We start from the raw sequence: 13,538 nt of genomic DNA on the forward strand, positions 1-13,538 counted from the left end.
GGAGACATTTTGTCCTTCTGTGGCCCCCTTTTAAGCTCCTCTGTTGGGGCTGCGCCTCTTTGGGGCAGCTGGCAGGGCACAGGGAGGAGAGAGCAGGTGCAGGAGCACTCCAGCCTGTTATGATTACTTGGGACACTTGACAGACAGCTTCTCTCCAGCCCTGGAGTCATCGCTCTTGCTGACAGGGCCCCGACACCTACCTCAGGACCAGAAGGCGGGACAGCAACAATGGGGAGGGAAAAGAAAAAGGAAGCCTCCCCACGCAAGCCCGGGACATACTGCCCAGGCCTTGTGCTGTGGCTCCTTGAGCCAAGTCCAGCTCCAGCTCTTCACCACTCTCAATCGCCTCCTCCTAGGTTTTCAACCCTCTCCTCTCTCGACCACCTTCTAAGCCCAAAACAACTCCATGCAAATTCCTCCATAGGAATAGCCTCAGTTTGCCTAACTATAAAAAGGAAATAACAAGGGCACCTACCTCACATGGGGCCAACGTGAGAATAAGGAAATGGATTCCAATATGCTCAGTGCCATGCTGTGCATGTAAGAGCTATTCAATGTGTCTAATATAATTTCACAAAGTCTGCATTATTTAGTACTTGAGTTTTGGAAGATGAAGTGTTAAGCAATTTTTTGAGAACTGCCTTGCTTGGTAACACAACTACCTACTTATTTTCTGTGGGAGGAAAAAAATAAATGTTCCAAGGCTTAAACAACCAACTTGGAAATGAACTGAGCAAAATGCATTCAAAGTTGAAAGGGAGCTATAAATTGGCAAGGCCGGCTTTTGCCTAGCTGGAGGCAGTGCATTACCACCTAAAGCCAGGAGAAACCAACTCTTACCTATCAGAAGCCAGTAATTCCTTAGGTAGTTGAGCTTGTGCTTCCCTTTGAGCCCAGGGTCAAACTTGAGGTCGGTGCTGGGTGTGATCACGCATTCCCCTTTGTCCCCGATGGTGACACCTTCCGTCTGGGGACCTTCCAGCAAGGGAAGAGTGCTGCCTCGGGGCTGTGAAAACAGAACCAGAGGTGAGGTGGGGGGCCCCTGTTGGCAAGCAGGTCCATCAGGTCCCACAGCAGACCTTCCCAGCGACTGCCCTAGGTGCCGAAGAAACTGCCATAATGAAGATAATTGGGATTTCTAGCGTGAGGGGCTGGTCCAAGACAGAACAAGACAGGAAGGCCCTAAGACACGGCAAGAGAAGCTCCTCCCCAAGGCTGGAAAGTGCTGCGCTGGCACCTTTAACACGATGTCTTTTTAATTTCTTACTTCTGGGTACTGGGAACAGGAAGGGTATATGTGTGTAATTTCAAGAAGCTATTATGAGTGCAGGGAAAGAGTGGCTATCTACTAGTCTGCAACTACTCTAGAAGCTCAGATTGGTGCAATTGGTGCAATTAACAAGTGTTCAGGCCTGCTTGATGCTGGCTCAGGCACAGCACCACAGAAGATCTAAGGAGCAGGTATTCCCTGCTCATGGGGAAGACAAGAGATGCCGGCAAAGCAGGTCACACACTGCTAGGATCAGGGGAACGACCAGGGTCCTGATGTCTCCGACACTCAGAGAGGGAGCACTTGAGGCAGGTTGGTGAAATCCAAGGAGGTCATAAGGCTGGAAAGGATTTGAGTCGGGAAAAGTAAGAAGGAAGGGCCTTTCAAGTGTGAAGAGTGGCCTGAACAAAGACTCAGAAGGAAGAAGGATGAACAGGGCATTTTTGGAAATCAAGAAGACACATGTGGCTGGACTGTATAAATCCCACAGAGAAACTAACCCTGGGCATCGTGGGACTGGACTGAGGAGGGCCTTAACACCAGCCCGTGGAGATTAGTTTGGACATGAAAGCAAAGGGGAATACCCAGAGCTTCCCAGCTTTAGGAAGCTACTTTGGTCGTGTATTACTCCTCATGGAGCAGAATGTGGTATGTGCAGAAATTGTTCATGAGGACTTAAGACCTGTGTTTTGGGTTCTTAACCAACAGGATGTTCACATGTAACTGCCATTGTTTGCTAAAGGGAACAGGAGCATCAGCAGGCTGCATCTGTGGACCCCCTGTAGTGGACTTACCACAACGGCAACCCCCTCGTGTACCATCGAGGGGGAGGCGTAGAGGCTGGTAGAATATTTCCCAACATACAGGGTGGGCCTAGGAGAAAAATAGATACATGCATTCCAAAGTCATTTAATTTCCAGATCCCAAAAGAGGGGTTTTTTGGAGAGAAGAATCATAGCCCCATATACCACCCACAGGCATAACAAAATTAACTCCCAAGCAAGGAGAGCAATGGGATGTGAGGGCAGGGGCACTGCCCTGGGACCAAGAGAACGGGTCCCAAGTGTCACCTGTGGTCCACAGAAGTATGGACCTCGGTTTCCTCATCTCCAAAATGTCAAGGCCAGATGACATAGGAAGGACCATGTGCAATGGTCATCTTAGAGAGAATGAATGTTTGGCAACCACTGCCAAAACCTTCAAGATGGCCCTGTCATACTTTGATAAATGAGCTACCACCAAGATCACTACCATCCTATCTTACAGTTTTTAAGGATTCTAACGGTTCTATAGAAGCCCCAAGTCAACCGCTCTGACCAGGATGCCTGTAGCAGAAGGGATGCCTAAGAAATTCCAAATGGGTGGGACTTCTAGTTGGTCTTTCCTGACTGGGGCACCAAGGAGAGGGTGGTGGTGCGGCATTGCCTGTGGTGTTGGCTTGAAAACGGCAGGAGCTGTACCTCCAGACCCTTCTGGATATTGCCAACAGCCAGTTTGGAATTTGCCATCTATTAAATTATCTGAACATCTCTCAATAAATAGCTTACATTTGCATGGTATTTTACAATTTAGAGAACACTTTTATGCATATTATCTTATTTGACCTTCTCTACGAGTCTGTAAAGTAGGAAACTGAGGCTCAGCAAGTTTAAGTGATTTAGTTAACAAGTGGGGATAGAGACACAAGCCTGCTAAATAAGTCAGACACACATACAGTGTAATACTTTACTGATTTTTAAAACAATATAAAATAAAAATTTAGAAAATAAAGTTAAAAAAAAAAAAGTCTCCTCTATTCCCACAATCTGAGATACATCCAAATTATGTTGTGTATACCAGCAGTCTCTTTCCTATGTCCACCCATAATGTAATTTATTTAAAATTTAAGAAGCATCAAAGGCTCCCCTGCCCCTCGGTCCCACATTCTGAGGTTTCTGAATGAGCCAGCCTTGGCTGTTTATACTCCTCTTGGCTTCACAGACATCTGCCAGGTTTCAGAGACATCTGCCTGCCTTTCACCTCCTGCATATGGTAGACCGTGCTGCAGCAGTATCAAATGCGGGGCCACCACTGCCCTCATCTGCCCGGAGCTCCCCATACTCACGTCAGCTTGCTCTTGGCCTCCGTCTCCTTGGGGAAAGGGTACTTCCACTTGGTGATGCGCCCCACCTCCCCAGACATGAAAGTCAGGTAGCGCAAGGTCTCCACAGCGACGTTGATGTGCATCACCTTCCTCAGACCCTCCCGCTGCCACACATAAAAGGCGACTACGGGGGAGGCATAGTTTTGGATCCACAGGACATCCCCAGATTCACTGTCCACGGTCACCACCAGCCCATCGCCATTGGACACAAAGTGGGACATCTCTGTACAGATCAGACAAACAAAGATGTTGCATCTCGTCCATTCACAAATCATATCCTCTGTCTTGGTAAGTTGCAGTCACTTGGCAAGAGGCAACAAGACTTCTGGTGTATTCTCAAATCTCCCCTGAACAATTTCTTGGTTTCCAATGAACCTGTTCAGGCTGTGTCTATAAGACATGTGAGCTGCCTGGCTTACAAATATCAAACAGGCTTGCTTTCCCAAAAGCAATTTTCTCGGTTTGTTCTTTACCCTACTGTTCAGGAAGTAAGAGAAAATTCTGAAGGGAAAGGAGACAGTGGAGACGTCTATTCTGGTATTTTGTAGCAATCATTTAAAACCTGTCAATTGAGGTGAAAGCTAGACCAGACCACTGCTGCTGCCCACATCTGGCTCCAAAAGGTACACTCAAACATGGACACATGAAAAGGACATATAAGAGGGCTAGACCAGAGACAGGCAAGGATCTCTGCCAGACTTTCAGACACCAGCATTCAGCTGGCAATATTGATTTTTAGTTTTTGCTTGTGCTTCGGGAAGGTGAACTGGAGAAATAAGTAGGAGATGAACCACACTTAGGGAGTGGCCTTCTTGAAGGGTTGTTAATGTTACATGCTGATTTTCAATTCTACAATTTCTTCTTTAACACAGAGGGGCTCAAGAGGTGAGTCACAAGGCTCCCTCTGGCTAAGCGCTCCATCGTTTTCCTTTGGTCACCCTCCAGACTTCTCACCCAGGTCCCTCCACAAGGACGGCAAGTATTTACTTCAAGCTCACTGCAAGTCCAGAACCTGGGGGAGAAGCACTGCTTTCTGGAGCGATCACTTCCTCGTTGGTCCTGACCTTCCGAGGCAAACGATTGCACTTACTGTAGTCCAGGTCGTCCCCGGGCAGCGAGGCTGCGTAGTCGAAGTAGGTGGCATTCCAGCGGAGCTCCCGGGTCTTGGTGTCATACATGGTGATGGTGTACTCTGGGGGACACACACCACTCCATTACCACAGATGGCCCGCAGCACCTACCTAGCTGTCAGGCTCAACTAAATGGTAACAAACAGACCCTCCCTAAATGGCAGGTTAGAATCACCAAGCCATTCATGTGATGAGAGAAAGGCCTGCTGCTGCTGATGGCCTGGTGCATGAGTGAGCCCAGTTGAGAGTTTGGGGAGCAGAGATGAGCCACCCCATCCTGAACTCCTAACTCACAGAATTGGGAGTAATACAACGGTGGCGGTTTTAAGCCACTTGAGTTTAGGGGTGGAATATTATAAAGCAAAAGATACCCGGTAGAGAAGTTGGCACCTAGAAGTAGGATGGGGCCATAACAAAAACCTAAGCATCTTGGGATCAGCTGAAGGACAACAAGAAGACTATTAGTGGAAATGGAAAGAACAGTGAGGAAACTGCTGCTGGTCACAGAAAAAGGGTGACCCATCTTATGTAGCAGTGACATAATTAGTAAGAACTCCACTCATCGTAATTTGGAAGACAGAAAAAACTACTGAATGAATTTGTAAATCTGGCTAAGGGGTTTCCCAGGCAGAATTTCAGATAGTGTCAGATGGTTTCTCTTAGCTGCGAATGATATACTGCAAAAGAAATAAGCTAAAGAAGAGGGTGTTCCGTTTTCTAGAATGGTTCTGCAGCAGGCAAAAGAGTCCCAAGTAGAAAAATGGCCTTAGGGCAAAGATCGTTATACAAGGCACTACATGTGAGAAAACAGCTTCAGGGTCAAGATCAAACCATGAGTATTGCTATACATCCTTCTTCGAAGGTTGTCCTGTAGCACACTCCAAAGTAAAGAGAGGCTTGTCTCCAAGAGATTTTTGGGTAAGACTTTTTGTCAAATGGAATGGACTATAATTTGACATATGGTATTATAGCCATATGGACTAAAAGGACCAGAGACAGCAAAAATGAAAACAAAAACAAAAAAAATAAAAATGGCCTCTAGGCTCCCAACTTTCTATGGATAGGGAACAAACTGAGAGAGCCACAAACACTAGCTATTTCTTATGGAGAAGAAAGGATTTCTCAGAGGGCAGAACCAAGAGTCATGTAGAATAATATATTAGGGAACCATTCCCAGAGGACAGAACTGGGCTCCTAGTCAAGGAATAGTCTCTGACCCCTAGAGTAGGGGAAATATTTGCCTGGCTGGATTTCAGAATTACCACGGAGCAGTGGCTGTCATGTGCCTCTCTGACCTTCCCTTTTTGAATTCTGAAGCTCTCCTGTCCCTGTCTCACCGCTGTGTGTATGTGTGTTGGGGGAAGGGAGGAATGTTGGGGGTGACAACTTGTCTCTCTAACTCACAGGTGTCAAGAACAAACAGGGTCATATCTGAGGAGCCTCATCTCCCTCCACACCTAAGGCAGATCACGAGATGCTGGATTAGACTTTAGGAGTCCTGGAAGGAGGTGAGTACATTCTCCATCTGGAAGGATTGTAAACTGCTGTAGCCAGAGGGAGGGCTGTGGTAGACTGTCTGAAAAGGTCCCCTCCACTGGTTCCTCCCATCCCTGTAATGGGCATGCCACTCTTCCTGTCAAGAGGCTGTGCCTATTTCTCCACCTCTTGATTCTGGGCTGGCTTTGTGACTATCTTTGACCAACAGACCACGATGGGACTTGGAAAGCCAGGCCTTAGGCGGTAGTGTAGCTTTCGCTTATACATGATGGGGGAACCCAGTGCCATGTACGGAAGTCCAAGCTGTCCGTGTGGAGAAAGGCACATGGAGGGGAACCAAGGTCCCAGACACCTGGGAGAGTCCAGCCAGCCATGTGGAGTAGAGACAAACCCTCCCTGAATCCCTGGATCCCACAATGGTTGTTGTTTTAAGCCACTAAGTTTTAGGGTGGCTTGTTATGCAGTGGAAATAATAGTTTCCATATTAGACCCAGGCACCCCATTTCACCAAAGACAGAGCACATTCCAACTCTCTTAAGTGCTACCATTCTGCTTGAGAATTCACAATTATTATTCCTTAGTGAAGTTGGAACCACTGGAAGGTTTTACTTGGTCTGCTGGAATACTTGATTTTTATTGGGGGTGGGGGTGAGGTGGGGCTAGTCTAAGTACAGCCCTTCCTCCTATCTTCAGGAGAGTCCCGGTTTCAGGGGCCAAGATTAGCCTCACTGAGCTCTAGGAAGGTGCTGTTCCCACAGTACTGAAGGAAGGTATGCACTCTCACAATCTTTTTTAAAAAGTCTTTGTTACCTGAATGTTTAGACCTAAATTTAGTGCTCAACTGTAATGATTTCATCCAAGTTTCTGGTCTAATTTTCTCCTTCTAAATGTTTTCTTGTTTCCCCTTTTAGCTTTATTTTACCTGCCACTCAACCGTATTTACTGAGTGATTGTGATCTGTTGGTGCTGAGCACATAAACGTGCAGGCAGATCCCTGCACTGAAGGGCTTGGCCTCTCCCTCATGCCAGTGAGCAAGTCCCTACTGTGTGGGTGGAGACACAGCAGGAGAACAAAGTCTCTGCCCTCCTCAAGCTGAGAGTCTAGAGGGTAAGGCAGAAAATAGGCAAATAAACTGTGTGAGTATATCCTACCAGTGTTAAGAAGGAGGCTGAAAAGAGGTAGGAAATAGGAAGTGGAGTGGTGAGGAGGGGGCTGGCCTTGCACGTAAAGTATGACGTAGGTAGTGAGATGGTGCTGCTATAGGCCTGTACCAACTGCTCTGTGTGCCCAGGGGGTGGAGAGGGGAGGTCCCTGGGTAGGGGGAGGGAGCAAGGAGACTGGGAGGCTGAGAGGCTGAGGCAGAGACTTCATGGAGAAGGTGACTTTTGAGCAGTTGTAAAGGAAGGGAGAGCATTTGCCAGATAGGTAAAAATGTGCATACTTGGTGGAGAGGGATTACAAACACTATTACACTGCTTATTCTGGGAACTGCAGGTAGTTCACCTGACTCAAAGTGATTAAGTGAGGGAAATGCAGGAAGGGTTGAGGCTAAAGGGACAACACATCGCAGGGACTCTATGGGCCACGGTATAGAGTTTGGACTGTATCCTGTGGGCAATGGGGAGCCACCAAAGGCGTCTTATAAAGGGGAACCACAAGATAAGGTCTGTGCTTAGAGGAGCCAGCTCTGGACACTTCATAATGAATGCAGGAGGTGGAAACTAGTAGAAGGGCTACTTGGAATCTCTTTTGGAAATAGGTTATACACATATATATTTTCTTACCTGTTCGCCCAAGATACAGAAGAGAGGTTGACGGGCAGAGACTTTCTGCAAAGGCTGATGACAAAGTCTGCTGCTTCTCCCCAGTCAGGAGGTCAATCACATACCAAATGTCCTGCTTTTTACCTAAAGGTCACAAGGACACATTGTCATTTATACCCATCCTACATGGAAGAAAAAAATCACTGCCAAACTAGCAGCCCAAGAATTCTCTGTGCTGAAAGAGACAGACCTCAATTCCTATGGTGTCAAAGACATTTCTATGATGCTCTGAAGGTAAGTGGTAATGCAGAGATAATATTTCTTATGCCATTAGGTTTTATAATAACTTAATAACCTAATCATGGAATATGAAGTTCTCCAAACTTAATAACCTAATCATAGTTAAAAAAAAAAGTCTCCATGTGATGTGGGGGCATTTTCGGGGGTTGGAGTTGTCCTGGGTGGTGCTGCAGGGACAATTACCAGACATTGTATGTCCTCCCATGGCCCACTGGGTGGACTGTGGGAGAGTATGGGCTATGATGTGGATCACTGACCATGAGGTGCAGCGGTGCTCAGAGATGTATTCACCAAATGAAATGGATGTCTCAGGATGATGGAGGAGGTTGTTGTTACGGGTGGAGGAGTGGGGTGAGGGAGGTGGGGGGTATACGGGGACCTCATATTTTTTAAATGTAACATTAAAAAAATAAATAAATAAAAGTCTCCAATTTTCACGTTAAATTTTACTGCTTTGACCAATAGCCTTAAATATAAGAGTTCTTCCCTGTAAAGGATACTTTTTATCCCATGGACTATGATCTATGTAAATACAGATATGTGCCCAGGGGCTCATCTCTCTGGTACTCAACATTTAACACCCCTACTAATTAGCCTACTTGTCAAGAGGCTCACCAGTTCCAAGTGTAATTAGTTGGTACCCATGACTGGTCAGTGGAGTTGGTTGCAACCTGGTGCTAATGAGGCCAAAGTTATCTCAGTTTTATCTCAGTAAGTTACTCCCTGGCCACAGGCCATACTCCTCACTTGGGTCAGGTGATTGACCAGTATGAGTGGGTGGACAGCACAGTCAAACAACACAATTAGGAAACCTCAAAGTATATAACCCAAAGCACCCTGGGAGTGGCCAGTCAGTAGCATGGGACTCCCACTTGAAGGCCAAGCATACACTGTGATGTGTACATTTCTGCTTTGCATGGCATGGCCTCTGGTCACTTGTATCCTCCTAACATATTGCCAAAGTTTCCTGTTTCAATGATCTCTTGGAAGCAGAATATTGAGACACCAGGGAAGATCACAGGGCATTAAAATTTGCTAAAACTGCACTTGTCTCTAACAGATGGAACATACCTGCCTATTCCACATGTGTGAAACTTGCCCACAGATCATAACTCTGTACTCAGCAATAGGCTCTTACTATGAAAAAGATCTGAAGATGGAGTGAAAACTTCACTATACAGCAGTGACCATGAACCCTTTTTCATCTGCTTCCTTCAAGGACCATTACAGTCTACATAACCCAGCTATGACTTAAATGGTTGAACTGGGCAATCACCAAGCTCTTAAATATGCTAATGAACTCACTTAAGAGAGCACCACAGAGATGCTGGAAACAATATCCCAAGTATGCCATAGGTGTGAATCACTGGCCAAAGCTGGAAGACCAGATAGGAGGCAGGGACATAAAGGGCCCAACTTTGCCTGGATTCCTTCTGGGGGAAGGCCAAGTCATGGCCCAGAAGAGCAGGAAAGTCTGTGCTGATCACTTCCCCCTCAGCTGGGAGTTCCTCATTCTGAAGGCTAGAAGAGAGGAGAGGCCCCAAGTCTCCAGCAAAAACTTAAAATCCCCTGCATTTGAGACCCAGAAATACATATAAAGCTCCTGAGGTATGAATAGGCATTAGGCACTTAGAAGGAAAGCTGCTGTATAAATACAGGGTATTATTACTACTTTCAAGATAAATACTACTCTCCTTTGTGTTACAAATGCATTTTCATTGACATTTTGCCAGCGACATGTGAAAGAAAAGCAGGTGATCTGATGCTTTGAAAGACGTGACCCCTGAAGATATGAAGGCAGCTTATCTAGGCCAGCTGCTAAGTGCTGTTTTTTATCAAATATTCTGATATCAGGAAATGCCAAGAAAGCCCTATAATTAATAGGCAGGGACTGGCTTCCCTTTCTTGGCTCAAACTATTGTATTCACTTTAAATTTCATCCAATTGCTGCTGGCTATGTTGCAATCTTTAAGTGGCTAGGGGTAAGTCAACAGAGCAGCTAAAAGCCTGTTAAATGAGTAACCATACTGAGATGTCAATTCTTCCAAGTGGGGGGGGGGCATTTATTAATTGGTCAGCTGATCCTGTGAACAGCATCCACAGCACAACCAAAGCAAGAAAGCGGTTTCTCAGAAGGATTTGGAAGGGAGTGAATCCACACACCTCTCACAGACACCACTTTCCCAAATACTGTGACTAATTTTCAAAGAGATAGATGTTCAGGCATTGAAAATAGGATCTCTTACCCATGTAGAGAATTCCGTCTGAACTTCGGCATGGGGATGCCTGTACCAACTCTGGGATGGTAAAAGGAAGTTTCTTCAAAAAAAAAATTAAAAAAAGAAAGAAAAGGAAAAATAAGTTTTTAACCAAGTCTTGGGCAATTATTACAACTTTCCTGAAGAGTCTGTTTCTGTTACCCAATTCTGCTAAAAAGAGAAGCACTGTTGATGGCAAATGGGAGTTTTCCCAATTAGAAACCAAGAAGGAGTACCCCAGGCTTCTGCACCTGAGCCTCACAAGCCGGGGGTGCCCAGGCCCCCTGCTGTGGAGCAAGGACTCCTTCACTCAATGACCAGCATGCAGAGGCCTCCTCAAGCTCTCCTTCAGGAGGACACAAACCCTTTCTGAAAGTTCCACAGAAATGGAGATTTACACAACCTCTGAAATTCCAAGGGAAGGAGAAAGCATTCTATCTTGGAAATGACCTGGAGAAGGCTAGCTTGAGTGGAAAGACAATGCTTTTTAGAGTGATAGTGAAACACGAGACTGATTCTGAAGAGACTCCACCTCAGTACTCACTTCAGACTTTGAGAAAAGGAGAGGTAATTGCTGCATGTACAATATGAGTTTGACATAAAAAGTAGTTTTAATGTTTTCTTCAGTAAATAATGCTCACTGAAAAACAGAAGAAAAATCAAGCCTTTTAGTATTAACAAAGAAGTTATGGTAAGTGCCAAGAATAGAAACTAAAAGGAATCCAAATGTTTCAATGGTATTTCATCAGTAAACTAATTCTTCTGAGTTAAGTCAACAGCTGACATCTGACGAGGTCTTTCGGTTAATGTTCGTTTCAGTATGTTTTATTTTTGGAACATTCTGTCTTCTAGAAACTGTTCTATAGATATCTGCTTTTACAGAAACTCTTGGCATCTACAACACTGTCATCACCTTCTCCAAGAAAGAAAAAAAATTCTCTCTAGCTTTTACAAACAAAAATTAAAAAAAAAAAATCAATGATTTGGATTTCTCCATCATCCCAATATTCCAAACTAAGCCTTGGAAAAGGAAAAATGCCACACTGAGGCTGTAATGACTGGGTGTTCTGCCAGGTATATCTGAGAATCAGAAAATGATTCCAAATCTTCCAGTGATCTCTTCAGAGCACTGCTACAGGTCTCTCGATTCAAGGCCCGAGCTGGGACGCATGCTGTTTCTGGGGATGCTTAACCACAAATTAGGAGAATGCACAGGATAGCGGTTAAGAGTCCTTTGGAAATTAGAAAGACCTCTTCAAATCCTGGCTCCAACACCTGTAGCTTTGGCCTTGGGCATGTTCTTTCACCCCTCCAGGCTCAGTTTCCTATATCCCAGAGGGCTGCTGTGAGTTTCAAATAAGATAACTCATGCAAATGCTCACAGAGTCTTAATAGATGATATGGTATTGTGGAAAGAAACCCAAGGAGAGAATGTTAAAGGCAAATACACCAGGGGAAGTGCACATAGCTCTGCACGAGGCCTGTCCTTCTCCCATCTGTTTCAGTCTCGGATATTGATAATGTAATTTTAAAAATACCCAAATTAGAGCTCACAACCCATTTACGGTCTAGATCAGTGGTTCTCCATCTTGGTTGCACATAAGAACCACATGGAGGTCTTTTAACCTTTCTATTGAAGCATAACATACAAACAGAAAAACACAGGTAAATGAATAGCTCAGCTGATTTTCACAACATCAACATATCCATGTAACCAGCAACAAGTGAAGAAACAGAACATTCCCAGCACTCTGAAAACCCCCTTCTTGTCCCCTCTTCTAGTCCTAACTGCCCAGGATAACCATTATCCTGACTTCAAAAGAGCATAGACTAGTTTTTCCTGTTTTTGAGCTTTATATAAATGAATCACTCAGTGTTTAATTTTTGCTTGTCATCTTTTGCTCAACAGTATGTTTGTGAGATTCACCCATACTGCTATGCATTGCCGTAGACCGTTCCTACTCACTGATGTATGTACAGTATTTCATTGCATGAATCCACAATTTATTTAGCCATTCTACTGTTGATACATATTTGGGTAGTTTTTACTTTTTGGTTATTATAAATAGTGCTGCAGTACACTTGGCCTCATGCATTTTGGTGACTATATACACACGTTTCTGTTGGGTATAGATCTTAGGAGGGAATTACTGTATAGGAGGGCTTTAGAAGATACTGCCAAACAGTTTTCCAAACTGGTTCTATCAATCTGTTCTTCCATCAGCAGTGTTTTGAGAGTTCTGGTTGCTCTACATCCCCACCAGCAACTGTTTTCCTGGTGTGTGGGCAGAAGTATAGCAGTGTGATTTTAATTTGCCTTTCTCTAATGACTAATCAAGCGGAGTACCTTTTCATACATTTACTGACTACTTGGATATCATCCTCTTTTCCAATTTTTCTATTGGGTTGTCTGTTTTTTTTTTTTTTAATGACCTACATAAGTCCTTTATATATTTTGAAGATAATCCTTTGTTGGATATCTGTATTGCAAATACCTTGTGGCCTGCCTTTTCCTTTCTTAATGGTGTCTCTTAAAGGAAAAAAATTCATTTTAATATAATCCAATATATCAATTTCTTTCCTTTATGGTGAGTGCTTTTTTTTTTTTTTTTTTTTGGTATACTGTTTAAGAAATCTTTACTTTTTCTAAGGTCATAAAGATATTCTACTTTTCTTTTCCTAAAGATTTATTGTTTTACAGTTCACATTTGGATCTGCAATCTATTTGGAACTGATTTCTGTGTCTGCTATGAGGTAGGAGTCAAGACACCTTTTTCCACATGGATATCCTAATTTACCCACACCTATTTATTGAAAAGACCCTTCTTCCCTACTACACTACAGGGTCAAATCAGGTCACCATGTATAGGAGTCTGTTTCTAAATTCTCTTATATGGGGAGCTTTTAAAAACTCCTGATGACCTAGATCAATTAAATTGAGATCTCTGGGATTGGGACCTAGGTCCAGTATTTTTCTATAAGTTCCCTAGGTTATTACAATGTGTAGCTAAGGTTAAGAGCCACTGGTCTGAATTCTCAAATGGAGGTGGGGGTGGAATATCACATGCGCCCCCCCCCCCCCAAGAGGACATGCTGGGGGGTGAGCAGTATTTTAGCTCCCTTACATTTCAGAATCACTAGTCAGAGCAAACCCTGTTACTAAAGGGAGGGTTATA

The 13,538-nt window shown here is 44.5% G+C and overlaps 1 protein-coding gene across 1 annotated transcript in view; it reads right to left on the bottom strand.

Moving 5' to 3' along the window:
- The window catches only part of ERN1 (endoplasmic reticulum to nucleus signaling 1), an 85,625-nt gene that overhangs the window by 26,816 nt on the left and 45,271 nt on the right, over nucleotides 1-13,538 (bottom strand). The window contains exons 5-10 of the mRNA XM_004454063.5: nucleotides 10,351-10,423; nucleotides 7,826-7,948; nucleotides 4,504-4,605; nucleotides 3,375-3,636; nucleotides 2,065-2,143; nucleotides 841-1,006 (exon numbers count right to left, since the gene is read on the bottom strand). Of these exons, the coding sequence (XP_004454120.1) occupies nucleotides 841-1,006; nucleotides 2,065-2,143; nucleotides 3,375-3,636; nucleotides 4,504-4,605; nucleotides 7,826-7,948; nucleotides 10,351-10,423 (805 nt within the window). The remainder of the gene's footprint in view (nucleotides 1-840; nucleotides 1,007-2,064; nucleotides 2,144-3,374; nucleotides 3,637-4,503; nucleotides 4,606-7,825; nucleotides 7,949-10,350; nucleotides 10,424-13,538) is intronic.

This window comes from Dasypus novemcinctus, chromosome 21 (genome assembly GCF_030445035.2).
Source record: "Dasypus novemcinctus isolate mDasNov1 chromosome 21, mDasNov1.1.hap2, whole genome shotgun sequence".
NCBI lineage: Eukaryota > Metazoa > Chordata > Mammalia > Cingulata > Dasypodidae > Dasypus > Dasypus novemcinctus.